Genomic DNA, 14,773 nt, shown 5'->3' with positions numbered 1-14,773 from the left:
TAATATTAGACATACTCATCTTCATAACTCCTACCACTATTTCAGTAACAAATTTTGAAAACGACGTATAATCAATGCTACACCATTGATTATACGTCGTTTTCATAATTTTGTTACTGATTTATACAAGTGTTCCTCTATGCTATGCTCCGATAATTAAAAAAAAATCTACATTTCCGTAGCCCCACACTGTACTTTTATGTCCAGCCAGTTGCCGTTGGCCCCTCTATACATGTCTTTCTTCGGCATGGGACCACGATATTCATTGCCAAGCGATAATGTGACTATCAAATAGAGAGTAAACTAGTGTATAATTACGTACTTTACGTGCTGTTCATCCATGATTGCTTGCGGTGCGGTGGTACCGATCGATGAGCCCAGCTGCTGCAGCTGTTTCAACGGTTGATTATGACGCTTAACTCGACACAGCAGCGTAGCGTGGCACGGGTCGCACAGAACTACACGATAGGAAATTCACTTAAACTATCACTAATCTTTTCACTATAGTGCCCGTCTGTACCGGATCGACGCGGTTGTCGTCGTCGTCGTCGTTGTTGGTCGTTGCGGCGTTAAATACCGGTCTTTCGCTGGGGAGCTATTTTGTGACTACTGTAGCAGTAGCAGTAGCAGTTGCGATCGTTGCTGGCAATTGCTGTGCCGCGGCGATGATGAGCTGCTGATAAAGATGATGTTTGTTTGTTGACCGAGGGATTCAGGCTTCATCAATCGGGAAAGCAGCTGATGCAGTCGGCTAGGTGAAGAAGGCATGGATCTCCTCTTCATTCACAGGCTTGCAACGGAGCGTCGAGTAATTACACAGTTCAGTGACTATTCGAAGAGCGCGGATTGTCACACGAACCATTCGTTATCGGCACTTGACGATCGTCGAAGGAAACTTGAGCGGACGAACCCATATGGAACGTAACAAGTGTATAACAGTTGAGGTTTTATGACGTTGTCGTAGAACGAACCGTAACGGCCGCGACATAATCAGTAAATATTTTTTCCACTGCTTGGCAAATCTGCGTTTCTGGCGAGTTAACAGTGGCGGCAATAAACTAAACGGAGATGATCTAGCGGCTCCTGTAAATTAATGCCTTCGCAGTCGTTCCCATTATGACAGCCAGCGAAGTCTGACCCAGATGATTGCCAGGTCACGCATTCATTCAGTCATTCGCAAACACTATGCGCTGCGCACTGATAAGGAAACAAGCCTTGTCGCAGTTTCAATAATCACAAGGAATTTTCATCGCATATATGTACATATGGACACAACGAAGTTGTTTACAAACACTTCAGAGTCAGTCTGAAATGACGAGAGAGGATTAACTTGGGCTTGGTGGGTACCCCCGATTTGTTGGTGAACCAGATAGCAGTCCTTACAAGGCGGACATTGCAGAAGCAAGGCTTTTCCAAATAGACGACGCGAAATCGTCGTATCAACTCCAACGTCCGGTTGGACGAGGCCTCAATATCGCTTTGATTCTGTAGTTTTCAGTATCAGTACGTTCCGTATTAGGTTCAAGTAGCGCGTGCTATCACGCGCAATAAGCCACTTTAGATTTCCGTACCGATTAGCTACTAATCAACTGGTCTGATTTCATATTCTGAAGTGTGGAACGTTGCTCACACCGCATTTATCATGCGAGCGACTCGAGCACTGTCAGGTGTGGTGCTATAAAAATAACAGGATAGTTTCAATAAATTCCCACTTCCAGTTATTTTAATATAGTTGATTGTATGGCTTTATTGAAGTGCAATGAACGGCGAGTCACAGGTAGTATAGGGTGCCTGTACCAATTATGGCATTACCTAAGGAAAACTATTTGTATAAAAATAACAAGAAAGCCAACGAAAGTCAACAATATGTTAAACGATAGCTGAGCTTGCATACTTTACAGGAAAAATATAGAAACGGAGCCAAACCTACTTTTAGTATTTATTAAAGCGTGTCCCAATGATAGGAACCCTGTACCAGTTATGGTTACATTCGTTAACTTCGGTTCCTTCTCGCACTATTTGTATGCATTCCTTATGGGATTAGCCATAGCTGCCCAAGTAACCAGTAAGCATTTAAAATAGCATTCCTTCAGCATTATAGTAGCCTTTACGACAAGGCGTTTAATGCTAATTAGCCGTATATGCGCCTATAGTGCTACCTTACAGCAGGTTTTGGCAAAATTAGGGGCTGTCTTAGTGCTATCCCTTCAGGAACGTCGTGACGAAATGTCAAAGAAGCGTAACGCCTCGTCGAGCAAAAAAAAAAAACAAAAATAGATTGACGTCTGTTTCTCGTTCTCTCAGCCTGCTTCCCGCTTCATCGTCCTTCCATATTCCAGCCGGTGCTAGGTGGTACTTTTTTGCTGATTTTTGTAGTGATGTAGGTTTGAACTTACGATCCGGAGATTGATGGATCATATCTGCTTGATTCTGTTACTCCTGATCCACGATGCTAAAGCTGTTCCGGTGGCGTGCGTTGATTTAATCGCCAATATACAGAATGATTCGATAACAGCTTCAAATTCAACATCAAAAACTTGTTTTCATTGAGATTTTTCATTGTGGTAGAGGATTACGATCCTTTCTTTTAAATATCTGTGGAATATGATTCTTTCTTCCCTCTTTCAAACAATCCTATGATCCACCAAAGCATCCACCTATTCGGCACACATTTTCCGACGAAATGATAAATAATTGGTGATGTTTTGATGGACAAATTCCCAAACCAATCCAGCTGCAGTTATGTTTCCTTTGGTGCTTTTGGATGAGTAGAGGAAAATGAAGAAACAAATAAGATGCACAAATTTGCAAACAGAAGCATAGCCTCGGTAAGAGAGAGAGAGACAATATCACAGCGTAACAAAAAATAACTTTTGGTCTGTCTCAAGAGCAAACTTATGTGTCTCCGAAGGATTTTGGGCCGCTGAATCCGAATCCGGGCTCAGATTTGCTCCAACACGTCACAATTTTGAGCTATACCTCAATTTATAGGGCAAAATATGCGATTTTGGGCTTTTTTGACTGCAAGTTATTAAGCATGGAAATATTTTTTTAAGCAATCAAAAGGTTTATTGGTCAATTAACATCTAAATTAACGACTCATGCAAAATATTTCGTTTTACCAAATCAAATTTGATAGTTTTAAGCGATTTATGTTAGGTACGATATTTCCCATACAAGTCACCCTCCAAAAGTTGCATGCAAGTTTTCATACTAACATTAAATGCCTAAATCTATCAAATTTGATTAGGTAAAACGAAATACTCTGCATGAATCGTTAATTTAGATGTTACTTGACCAATAAACCTTTTGATTGCTTAAAAAAAATATTTCCATGCTTAATAACTTGCAGTCAAAAAAGCCCAAAATCGCACATTTTGCCCTATACATTGAGGTATAGCTCAAAATTGTGACGTGTTGGAGCAAATCTGAGCCCGGATTCGGATTCAGCGGCCCAAAATCCTTCGGAGACACATAAGTTTGCTCTTGAGACAAAAAAATGTTGCACTGTGTATGTGTTGCCAAATGCGTAACATATCTCCCAACCTTTTTGCTCCTAGCATTTAAAGAGCAGTTGAAAAGCATTCTGATTGCTCCCAAGTGAAAACACTTCAAGCAGTTGAAATGCTAATTAACAGCCAAAAGCATTTGAGCAGCACAGCTTATGCTAACTCAAGGCAGTTATGCATTCAAACTGCTTATGTAGGGCAGCAAGCAGTTTAAATTCATAATACGGGCTGATACACGGCTTATTCAAATGCTTAGTGGTTACCTGTGTGGTACACTATGGCGAAAAAAGCTGCAAGGAAGCCGAAATTTTAAGGATAATGAATAATTCCTGCCATAATTTGAGCAAAATGGGGAGTTTAAATGAGTACAACCATCTTTTGTGAACGTGATTTGTTGTTCATTTTTTTTTCTTGTTGATTTACATCGTTAAAAGGTGAAAATCAACTATGACGAACAATTGGTACTATAGCCATAATTGGATCGCTTACCCCATGTGTGATAGAGTCCCAGAGTCATTAGTAATCTTACGCTCTCAAATTCAACCTATTTGATAAGATACGATTACAATACCGAGTTTGTTTCGTTTTTTCTGACAAAAAAATCGCATATAAGGAACCAAACAACGCCTCCTTCCTTTGGTTTAAGTAGGGTAAACATGGGAGCGTATATGCTTAGTAAGAGAATCGATACTCTGCTTTCAGTAATTCCTGTTAAAAATCCACTTGCGATTTCTTTTGAAATTCTTGCAAGGAGCCAGTAATGCTGCTAGGTTTTCAGGATGAATCCACAAAGAAGTTTTGCTGGGATTACTCAGGCAATTCTTGATAAGAATTCTCCAGGAATTCTTGGAGGACTCCCAAGATATTGAGATGCTTGAGAGATTCCAGCAAGATCCCAGTAGAAACTGTTGCTAAGAGAAATTCCTAAAGGGATCTTTGGAGAATTCTCTGGAGGAATCTTTGGAAGAATCACAATAACAAAAAGAATAGGTTTCTTGAAAGAATCAGAAGCATGCCAAACAAGGAGGAATTCCATCAGACATTTGTGGAGAACTCTAAGCGGGTCCATCCTAATATATCTCTGCCTAATTGGATTCTCTAGAAATTCCTGCTGAGATTGCAGAAGAAATAGCTTCAAATATTCTTCGCAGAATTTCTCCTGGGATTCCTCTAGAAAGCCCACTTGAAGTTCCTTCAGGATTTTTTTTTCTGTGATTTGACTAGGGATTTATCCAAGAATTTCTTCATGAATTCGTCCATGTAATTTTCTGAAAAAATCTTCTAAAGATTTCTTTAAGGATACATTCAGATCCAAGAATACCTTAGGTAAAGCTTTAGAAATGCCTGCTGAGATTCCTTCAGAAATTATTTTTGAGACATCTCTTTGGTTTTCTCTATGAATTCCTGTACAAATTCCTCCTGTGATTTCTTCAGATTTGACTGACTGCTAAACACTGTAATTGACGAGTATTCCGCTAGTTTTACGGCTCTTTCAATCTATATTTAGCAGCTAAAACGCCTTTTGCATTTCTCCAGAAACTGCTCCTGGAATATCCCTAAAAATTTATGCAAGGATTCGTCCAAGAAGCTTCTGGCATCAGCGTCAGAAATTCTTGCTGGGATGCTTCAGCAATTCTGGTTGTAATGTATTCATAGATTTAACTAGGAATTTTGAACTACTGCAGGGATTTCTCCAGGAGTGCTACTAAGAGAAGAAGTCTCTGGAAGCATCCTTGGAAGAATCACAGTAAGAATAAGCATAGGATGCCTGAAAGATACCTCTGACGGAATCCCAAACAAGAAGGAATCCCATCAGGTGGAGAATTCCAAGAGGTTTTCTTAAAATATTTCTCTAGAAATGCCTAATGGGATTCTCTAGAAATTTCTGCTGAGACTGCAGAAGACATAGCTTCAAATATTCCTCCCAGAATCTCTCCTCGGATTCATCTAGAAAGTCCACTTGAAGTTTCTCCAGGAATTCCTCTTGTGATTTATCCAGAGATTTATCCAAGAATTTCTTCATCAATTCGTTCATGTATTTTTCCAAAAACTCCCGTGATAATTCCTCTAATGATTTCTTCAAGGATACATTCAGATTCATGGATACCTTCAGAAATCCCCCAGGAATGCCTGTTGGGATTCCTTCAGAAATTTTTTTTGAGACATCTCTTTGGTTTTCTCTATGAACTTCTGCAGTAATTCCGCCTGTGATTCCTTTAGAGATTTTTCCAAGGATTTCTCCAGAAACTGCTCTTGGAACTCCTCTAGAAATTTCTGCAAGGATTCGTACAAGAATCTTCTGGCATTAGCGCCAGAAATTCTTGCTGGGATCTTTCAGCAACTCTGGCTGTAATTTTTTCATGAATTTCTCCAGAAATATTGTATTCTAATACTGCTAGGATTTCTTCAGGAGTACTACTGGAATTCCCCTGAAAATGCATGACAAATCTCAGCAAAAATTCCCGAAAAATTCTAATAGGAATTCCTACAGGAATTCCAGCAACAACAACTGGAAGAATCCTTAGAGAAATTCTTGAAGAAATATGTGAAGGAATCAAAGCAGATTTTTCTGGAAAAACTTCAAGAGAACTCCCTTTAGGAATCCCAAGAGGAGATACTGGAGGGATCTAACGAGAAATTTTCGGAGGAACCCCAGCAAGCGTCTCTGGAGAAATTTCAAGAACAATAGCTGCAGGAATCTTTTGAAAAATCCTCTTGGCATTCTTCCAGAAATAACTGAGGGGTTTCTGCTTGAAATTTCTGCTAAGATTCCTCCATGTTCTGCAAGGAGTTCTCTAGAAATTTTTGCTGGGTTTCCTTCAGGAACAAGTACCAGAATTTCTCCAAGCTCTTTAATTTCTTGCTGGGATTTCTGAAGCGTTAGCAGATGGCATTTCTGCTCTTATTGCTCTTAAAATCCTCCAGGAAATGCTGGGAAATTTTCAGCAGGGATTGCTTGAGGAATCCCAGCAAGACTTCTTGGATGATTCCGGTTACGTATTTCTGGAGGAATCTCAGCATTCTAGGAGCAATTTGAATAGATATTCTGAAAGGAATGTGAAGAGGCTTTCCAGTAAGAATACGAAGAGGAATTTCTGGAAAAGTTCTGAGAGGAATTCTTACGGAATTCTTGAAAGAATCCCTAAAAGAATTCTAGAGGAATTGCTGGAAAAAAATCTCTGAATGAATTTCTGTAGGAACCTATGCAGAAGTTACAGCCAGGACTGCTGTATGAATCCCAGCAAGAATAGTAGGAGCAATTCCAGCAAGATTTTCTAGATGTAATTCAAGAGGAATTCTTGGAGGAATCCTTGGAGGAATCCTTGGGGAAAACTCTGGAGGAGTCACATGAGGAATTCATGGAGAAATCCCAACAGGCATTATTGGGGAAGTTCTAAAAGAAATTTGTGGAGGTATCTTGAAGAATCTTTAAGAATTTCTTGGAGGAATCCCAAGATTTTGAGATGCTTGAGAGATTCCAGCAAGAATTCCTGGAAAAGTCCTAGTAAAAATTTCTGTTGCCAAGGAAATTGCCAAAGGAATTTTCAGAAGAATTTCTATAGGAATCCTTGGAAGAATCACAGAATGTATATGAATAGAAACCCTGATAGAAACCTGTGAAGCAATCTCAAAAAACAAAAAAATACAAGAAGAAACCCATTAGACATTTGTTAGGCACTCCAAGAGGGTTTCTGCAAATATTTCTCTGGGAACGCCTCCGAGAATGCCTGATGGGATTTTCTATAAATTCTTGCTGGGATTTCAGAAGAAATAGCTTCAAATATTCTTCCCAGAATTTCGCCAGAGATTCATCCATTTGAAGTTCCTCCAGAAAACCCTCGTGTGATTTGTCCAGCGATTTCGTCCAAGAATCCTCTGGCACCAGTGTTAGAAATTCCTGCTGAAATTTAATCATGAATTTCTCCAGATATTTCTTTAATTTTTTTTTTTTGGAAACAAACGGCTGGGATTTCTCCAGGCCTGGTGCAAGGATTCACCTAAACATTTTTGGCAGAAATACTCCAGGAGTTTTTTGGATTTCTCAACAGGAACATTACGAATTCCTAAAAGACTCTTAAGAATAATAGTTGGAGATATTCCTGCTAATAATGCTTGAGAAATTTCAGCAAAAATTCCCGAAAAAAATCTAGTAGGAGTTCATTAAAAATTCCAGCAGTAATTACTGGACGTATTCCAACAGAAATCATTGTAAAAATTGTGAAGGCATCGCAGGCGGATGTTCTGGAGAACTCCAGGAAGCAAATTTCGGAGGAACCCTAGCAAGCATGCCTAGAGGAATTATAAGAGGAATTGCTGTACAAATCTTTTGAGAAATCCTCTTGACAACATTGTTGCAATTTTTACCCCACGAGTGCTCATTACAACTCATCCATCGTGATTTTATCGCTTGCGATTGGAAAGTACACTGCTAATCGATGACCAGATGCAAAGAGGTGGCAAAACGAGCATGATGTAACTCGCAAACGATTTTGCATACATCTGACAGTGCCACCACTTGCGCGCCCTAGGCGCTATCCACAAATTACGTGCCTCACCATAGGTTGGTTGTAGAGGCTACGGTGCGAATGCTCGTCACGCACACAGATGCAAAATTCGCATATACTGACACTATTCCAATAAAAGTTTCCAGCCGACGATGCTTCACGGTAAGCTCATCGACATCATCGACAAGCGATGAAAAGAATGGCTGAAAGGCGAAATTACCAAGGAAACCAACAAGGCTGATTAGCTTATATACAATATATTCCTGGAGAAATCCCAGCAGCTCTTCTATGAGCAGTTTCAACAGAAATTCTCAAATGATTCTAAGGACAAACGTCTTGACATCCCGTTTCAACAGTGCATCAAAACTTCAAACGCACAAATCTCAAGAAGCAAGCTTCACACAACAGTACATTTTATCAATCTATTCCTGCTCACTTGTAATAAGCTAAAAATAAGAAGATCAAGAACGCTGGTTTTGTTTACGAAGAGATTTGTGCTCTCGAAATCGTGAGTAGGTGCCAAAGTCGGCCATTGCATTGTGGCGGCCATTTTGGGATTCTGACAATTCTGTCCTTAACTAGATTTCCAATAAGAATACTAAGAGCAAGGATCTGTGGCGTAGTGGTCACACGTTCACTTCATAAGGTCATGGGTTCGATCCCAGCCCCGGCACTTGCAATTTATTATCAGTTGCTCTTCCCCTTGAGCGCAGCTGACACCTGACCCTCTTCTGAGCATATGCTCTAAGGGACTCGGAAACTTGGATATCGACTAACGGCAGCACATAATGGACCCCCAATCGGACTGGAAAAGCAACAAGAGCCACACATCAACATCCTCGTGCTCATCATTCAACCATGGACAGGGTAGAAAAGCGACAGCAGCGCAATGGCCACCAGTTCGATATAGTAGAATTAGAATAGAATACATTTAGGCGCTGTACAAAGTGTAAGTGCAGCTACCAATTGGAATCGTTCACATATTGCCCTAGTGGACAAAAGAGCTGTAAATTAAGTTAAGTGGATGCAGGATAAAAAAAGAACACGAAGAGGAATTCCTGAAAGAATCCCTAGAGGATTTCCGACGAACGTGGAAGTATCCCTATAAGAATTCTAAAAGAATTCCCGAAAAAAACTGAATTTCTGGGAATTTCTGGAGGAATCAAAGCAGAAGTTATAGCAAGGATTTCTAAATGAATTTCATCAAGAAAAGTTGGACGAATTCCAGCAAGAATTTTTAGATGTAATCTCAGAGGAGTTCCTGGGAAAATCTGTGGAGAAATCACATAAGGAATTCCTGGAAAAAATCCAGCAGGCATTCTTGAGAATGTTCTAAGGGAAATTTACGAAGGAATCTTTTGAAAAAAGAAGAAATCAGAGAAGGAACTTCTGCAAGAGTCTCAGTGGGAATTCCTAGAGAATTTCCTAGATAAATTCCTGAAAGAACTCTTGGGGAAATTCGTGGAGAAATGCCTAGAGGAACTCTTGTAGGAATTCATTGAGAAATCCTTAGAGAAATTTTCTTGGAATTTCTTCTCAAATGTCTGATAATATTTTTTTCATAAACTCTTGTTGAGATTGCTGCAGAGGTTTCTCCAAAGACTCCCATACAAATCCATCCTGTCAATCCTCCAAGGGTGCCTATAAAAATTCCTCTTATGATTTCTCCAGAGATTTCTGCAAGGATTCCCTTAGGAATTCCTTTTTGGATAACCATCAGAAATTCCAACTAGAATTCCTTCAGATATTCCTACTAATATTTCTCCCGCATACTTGCTGGGATTTCTGGGCAACATTCCCGCAGCAATCCCAGAAAGTATTCCTGAAGATAGATTTCCAGCAGGAATCATTGGAAAAATTCTAGAAAATATTTGAGGAATCCTAGAAGAAATCAGGTTGGAAGAACCACAGCAGGAGATTCTCAGCTGTAACCGAATGATGAATTCCAGCAATATATTTTGGAGAAGTCCTAGAATCACTCCATGAATTCCTCTTACATTCCAAAGCATTTGTACGGGGAAAAATATGGAAAATAATGATTATTACTAGCAGTTATGTACACATAACATATCACTCAATACCGACTTTTAAAATCCTTATTTTGGATAGAAAAACCTTCAAGTTTTAGAATATGGTCTATCCAAAAAAAACACCTACTTTTTGGTGGAACTTTGACGCTCTGTTTTAATTATCTTCAGAAGTTAAAAATTCCGTTCTTCGGTAAAACTTCCTCTTCAAAAGATTTAAATACATACTCAATCGAAAAAAAAAAATGCAAATTTTTAACTTTGTGTATTTTTTATTTGCGTAATCGTTCTTTGAAGACGCATAAAAAAGAGTTCCTCGAAAATTGACCTAATTTTCATTTTTAAGAATTGCCCTAAACTGCGGAGGGAATTTTTTTTGATAAAAATAATTTTCCTATATCTTGAGCATTCTGAAAAAGAATACATTTGCGCAAAAATAAGAGAAAAAATTGAATATTTTCCCGCAGTTTTCGCTATTTTAAATTTTTGGGAGGTGTCCAAAATTTTTAAAACATATGTGCAATTATTGAGATAGAAGTCCAAGTTAAATGATTATTTTTTGAAAATCAGAACTACCATTCTTTATTTAAGAGATTTATATAGTATCTCCAAAAATAAAGTTATGTTTATTTAATACAGATTATTTTTTAGGCAATTGTGAACCTTTATAGTTAATTTCCGATACAGTCCATATTGCATACAGGGATCAAACAATGCTGACGTAAGATAGACACAATTAGTTTAACACTACAAATGCTCGGAATTCACTTTGGGGGGCATATTGCGAAAAATCAGATAGAATAATACAATTGCCAACGGCAGCGACCCCAGCGAACAAAAAGGACTTGTGATTTGAAGCTCGGTAAGTGGAACTGCAGATCCCTCAATTCCATCGGGAGCACCCGCATACTTGTACTGAAGGACCACGGGTTCGGCATTGTAGAAGGTGTGTTGAACATGATTAACGGTGCAAACGTTTAGAGGTAACCATAGAATCTACCAGAGCTGCGGCAATACACGCGAGCAGGGGTGCGTGATCGGTTATTTGTCGGTACACCTGGAGATCACCACAGCAGACGGAATCCCAAATTGACCACGTCCTGATTGACGGCCGGCACTAATTCGCTAATATCGACTCTTACCACTACTTGGTGATGGTAAAAATGCGAGAAAAACTGTTCGTGATCAACAACGTACGATACCGACGGCCGAAGAACGCAGCGATGGCGGTAATGCTGCAGCACGGGACCAGACAGAACGTGGAACGATATAATGTGCCGTTCACAAGAAACACGGAAGTTCTAACAGAAGCTCAACGCATCCGTGCCACGAGCCGAAATGTGCAGGGATAAGGACAGGAACATGTTGATTGTCGGTCGTGAGATGATCGAAAGGTGGAAGCAGCACTACGACGAACATCTGAATGTTGCGGATAGCGCAGACATGGAGGATCCAGGCAGTGCGAGAATTGACTACATCAGTATAGTAGGGAGCAACAACGAGCAAACATCCACGTTGAGGGAAGTTAAGGGAGCTCTCCAGCAGCTCAAGAACAATAAGTCAACTGGTAACGTGGTATTGGTATCGTGAACTTATCAGAATGAGCCGTGTGTTAGTCAAATGGATAGCGAAGTCTCATCCTAGGATGCAGGAACTCCCTCAAGAATTCCCAGGAAGACAAGTGATTCCGCGGCAAGGATTCTCTAAGGTTTCACCAGAAATTTCAAGTACTTTTGTCAGGTTTTTTTCAACTCTTCGTAGAACTTGGGTCAGAGAAAATTCCTTTCTCAACCTTTGATGTGGAATTCAATAAAATCTAATATGACATGCCGAACGAACCTTACGCCACGCACCGAACGTAACTCCTAAAGTAGGTTGAGTTTCTACAATCAGAAATTGGCAAATGCCGCTGGCCTAAAAATACTTCACAATAAAACTGTTTCAACCACACAAGTTTCCTTTGACTTAAGCCATAAGCCATTTTATGCGAAACGATTTTCCATTATCAAGTCTGCCTGACCATCCGTTCGTTGTGCCCTGCCAATAATAATTTTATATCACCTATATTCTCGTTTTTATGAGACCAACTTTGCAACATCAAAAATATTTTAATTAATTAACCACACCGGTCGAACGTTATTGACGCGAATTTCACCCGACGGACGACCACGACGACTTCAACGAACTATCCACATTCCGGCCCGGCCCACGAGCGAATTACAACTGATCGCCGCCGCGCCGGTTACCCACATTAGGCGCGGCGGCGGCGATGGCACACACGTTCGCGAATGTAGTAACATCATCGAGCCCGACTGGCTAGCTAGCTAGCTGGCTGGGTAGCCTCTTCCGTTTGTTGATAGCTGATTAGGAGAGAAAAAAATCTCTCACTAACTATCACTGCTGACTGCTTGACCGGCGCGGCGGTTGGTGGTGGCTTTGGCTTTGATCTGTAATCTACATGTGAACGCGACCTCTGCGGTGACGGGTTGCATTACTACGGTAGGTACTTACTTCGCGCCACCGCGCCGACCGACACAATACAAATCGACATGGAGGGCATGCGAATGTACTCTCTGAATGACGGCGACTGCTCTCCAGTCAGGGTCTGACCGGAACAACAGTCCGCATAGGGCATGCCTTATCTACTGTAGCTACGTACCTAACTAATGTTGCATTGCATGCATGGAATGGGGAGCTTCGATAGTTAATCTCGTGTTATTGGGTAGATCTCGTGCCGCTGATTCGAGACACGGGATCTTCCAGTTATTCAATTAAGTGTCTGGAATCAGCCGGCAATCATATGAATTCCGGTTTAATGATGTTTGATCACATTTGGAATCATTACACTTTTTCCGCATCAGATATATAACATTGTAATAGGGTGCGTGTACCAATTATGGCACTACATAAGGAAAGCTATTTATACAAAAATAACGAGAAGACCAACGAATGTCATGAATAAGTTAAAAGACAGCTTAGTTTCCATACTTTACAAGAAAAACATACAGGGGATGGCCAAAATGTTTGGGATAGGCTACTTTTTTTTCTCTCACAAAAATTTTCATAGATTGCATCAAAAATTCTCAAATTTTGACTGTTTGTTCACCTATTATATGAGCATGATTGGTACAAATTTGAGCTAGATTGGTTAATATTTCGCGAAGTTAGAACCGTTCTGGTAAAACACTATTTTTTAGACAACTAATTTTTGAACTGTCATATCTCGGAAACCAGTGAACCGAATTTAATGAATTTTTTAACGTTTATTAAAAATATATCGATGCTTGATACGACGCTATAAAATGTAATATTTTCTCACGATGAATAAAGTTATACCGGTTTGACATTTTGATCCATATAGAGGAAAATAAGTCAAATTTACAATAGCATACAAAATTACTAAATGTGCTATTCTTTCAATCCAAATAGGCTCTAATATATCTTATCAGAAATATCTTCAGAACAGAACCAGAATCATCATGGATATCAACACTGAAAATCAATGACATTGATGCAAAAAAATACATTTTTTCGAGAAAGATCCAAAAAGTTTCAATCAATGATAACTTTTTTTCAACGTTCAAAAAGTACCTAATTTTAATGACATGAGAAGCATCAATGTATTGTTGATAAACGTTCAAAAGTTCATTAAATTCGGTTCACTGGTTTCCGAGATATGACAGTTCAAAAAATAAGTTATCTTAAAAAAGTGTCTTACGAGAACAATTCTAGCTTCGCGAAATATAAACCAATCGAGCTCAAAATTGTACCAATGATGCACATATAGTAGGTAAACAGTCAAATTTTGAGAATTTTTGATGCACTCTATGAAAAGTTACAGCGTTTTGAACTATTCTGTGAGAGAAAAAAAGTTGCCTATCCCAAACATTTTGGTCATCCTCTGTAGAAATGGAACAAAAACTACTTTTAGTATTGATAACAGCGTGTGCCAATGATCGGAACCCTGTACCTGTTATGGTTACATTTTATAACTTCGGTTCCTTTTCGCACTATTTGCATGCATTCCTTATGGGGTTAGCTATAACTGGTACACTATGGCGAAAAAGGGTGCAAGGAAGCCGAAATTTTAAGGAAAATGATTTATTTCTACCATTTTTTGAGGTACATTTGGAGTTTAAATGAGTGCAACTATGTTTTGTGAACGTCATCTGTTGTTCACAATTTTTTCTTGTTGATTTACATCGTTAAAGGGTGAAAATAATATATGGCGAATAATTGGTACAATAGCCATAATTGGTACACTTACCCTATAATGTAAACAAGTGAAAATGACAACTTCGGCAATTGCTTGAGATACTATTGTAGGGGAGTAAATTTGTAGTTAAGTAGTAGTAGTAGTTAAGTAGTATTTTCAATGTAAAAAACGTATTTTTTAAATTCAATAAAAAGCTTCAAACAAAAAAGGTACACACAATTTATTCACCATCAATAGAACAGAGTGCGACCTTTTCAATGCAATTCGGCGATTGAAAATTCATTTACTCCTTTTGGGGATATGACTTTTTGAAGAAAAAAGCCAATATCTTTTTAACTATGACAGATAGAACAGTGAGCTCTTTGAAAAAAAAATTGCGTTACTGATAGTTCTAAAAGTGCTCGGAAACAAGTTTTTACGGGAAACGAATGGATTAAAAGTTATTGCAAGAAAACTGAATTTCATGGATCACTCTAACATGATTCTTTAAAAAAAATATAAGTTAGGAACCATAAG

At 39.2% G+C, this 14,773-nt stretch overlaps 1 protein-coding gene across 30 annotated transcripts in view; it reads right to left on the bottom strand.

Moving 5' to 3' along the window:
- The window catches only part of LOC109423877 (electroneutral sodium bicarbonate exchanger 1), a 215,044-nt gene that overhangs the window by 96,106 nt on the left and 104,165 nt on the right, over nt 1–14,773 (bottom strand). Inside the window, exons 1-2 of one of the 30 annotated variants that reach the window (XM_062849772.1) lie at nt 12,103–12,253; nt 323–676 (exon numbers count right to left, since the gene is read on the bottom strand). The exons of 28 other annotated variants lie outside the window; for them this stretch is intronic. In XM_062849772.1, the coding sequence (XP_062705756.1) occupies nt 323–342 (20 nt within the window). In that variant the 5' untranslated portion in view covers nt 343–676; nt 12,103–12,253. Of the gene's footprint in view, nt 1–322; nt 677–12,102; nt 12,254–14,773 lie in introns of those variants that run through there. One more of the 30 variants, XM_062849773.1, reaches the window with a different exon arrangement.

Source organism: Aedes albopictus, chromosome 2, assembly GCF_035046485.1.
Source record: "Aedes albopictus strain Foshan chromosome 2, AalbF5, whole genome shotgun sequence".
Lineage (NCBI taxonomy): Eukaryota > Metazoa > Arthropoda > Insecta > Diptera > Culicidae > Aedes > Aedes albopictus.
The sequence above is the reverse complement of the archived record's forward strand: the minus strand, read 5'-3'. Positions and strand labels throughout refer to the sequence as shown.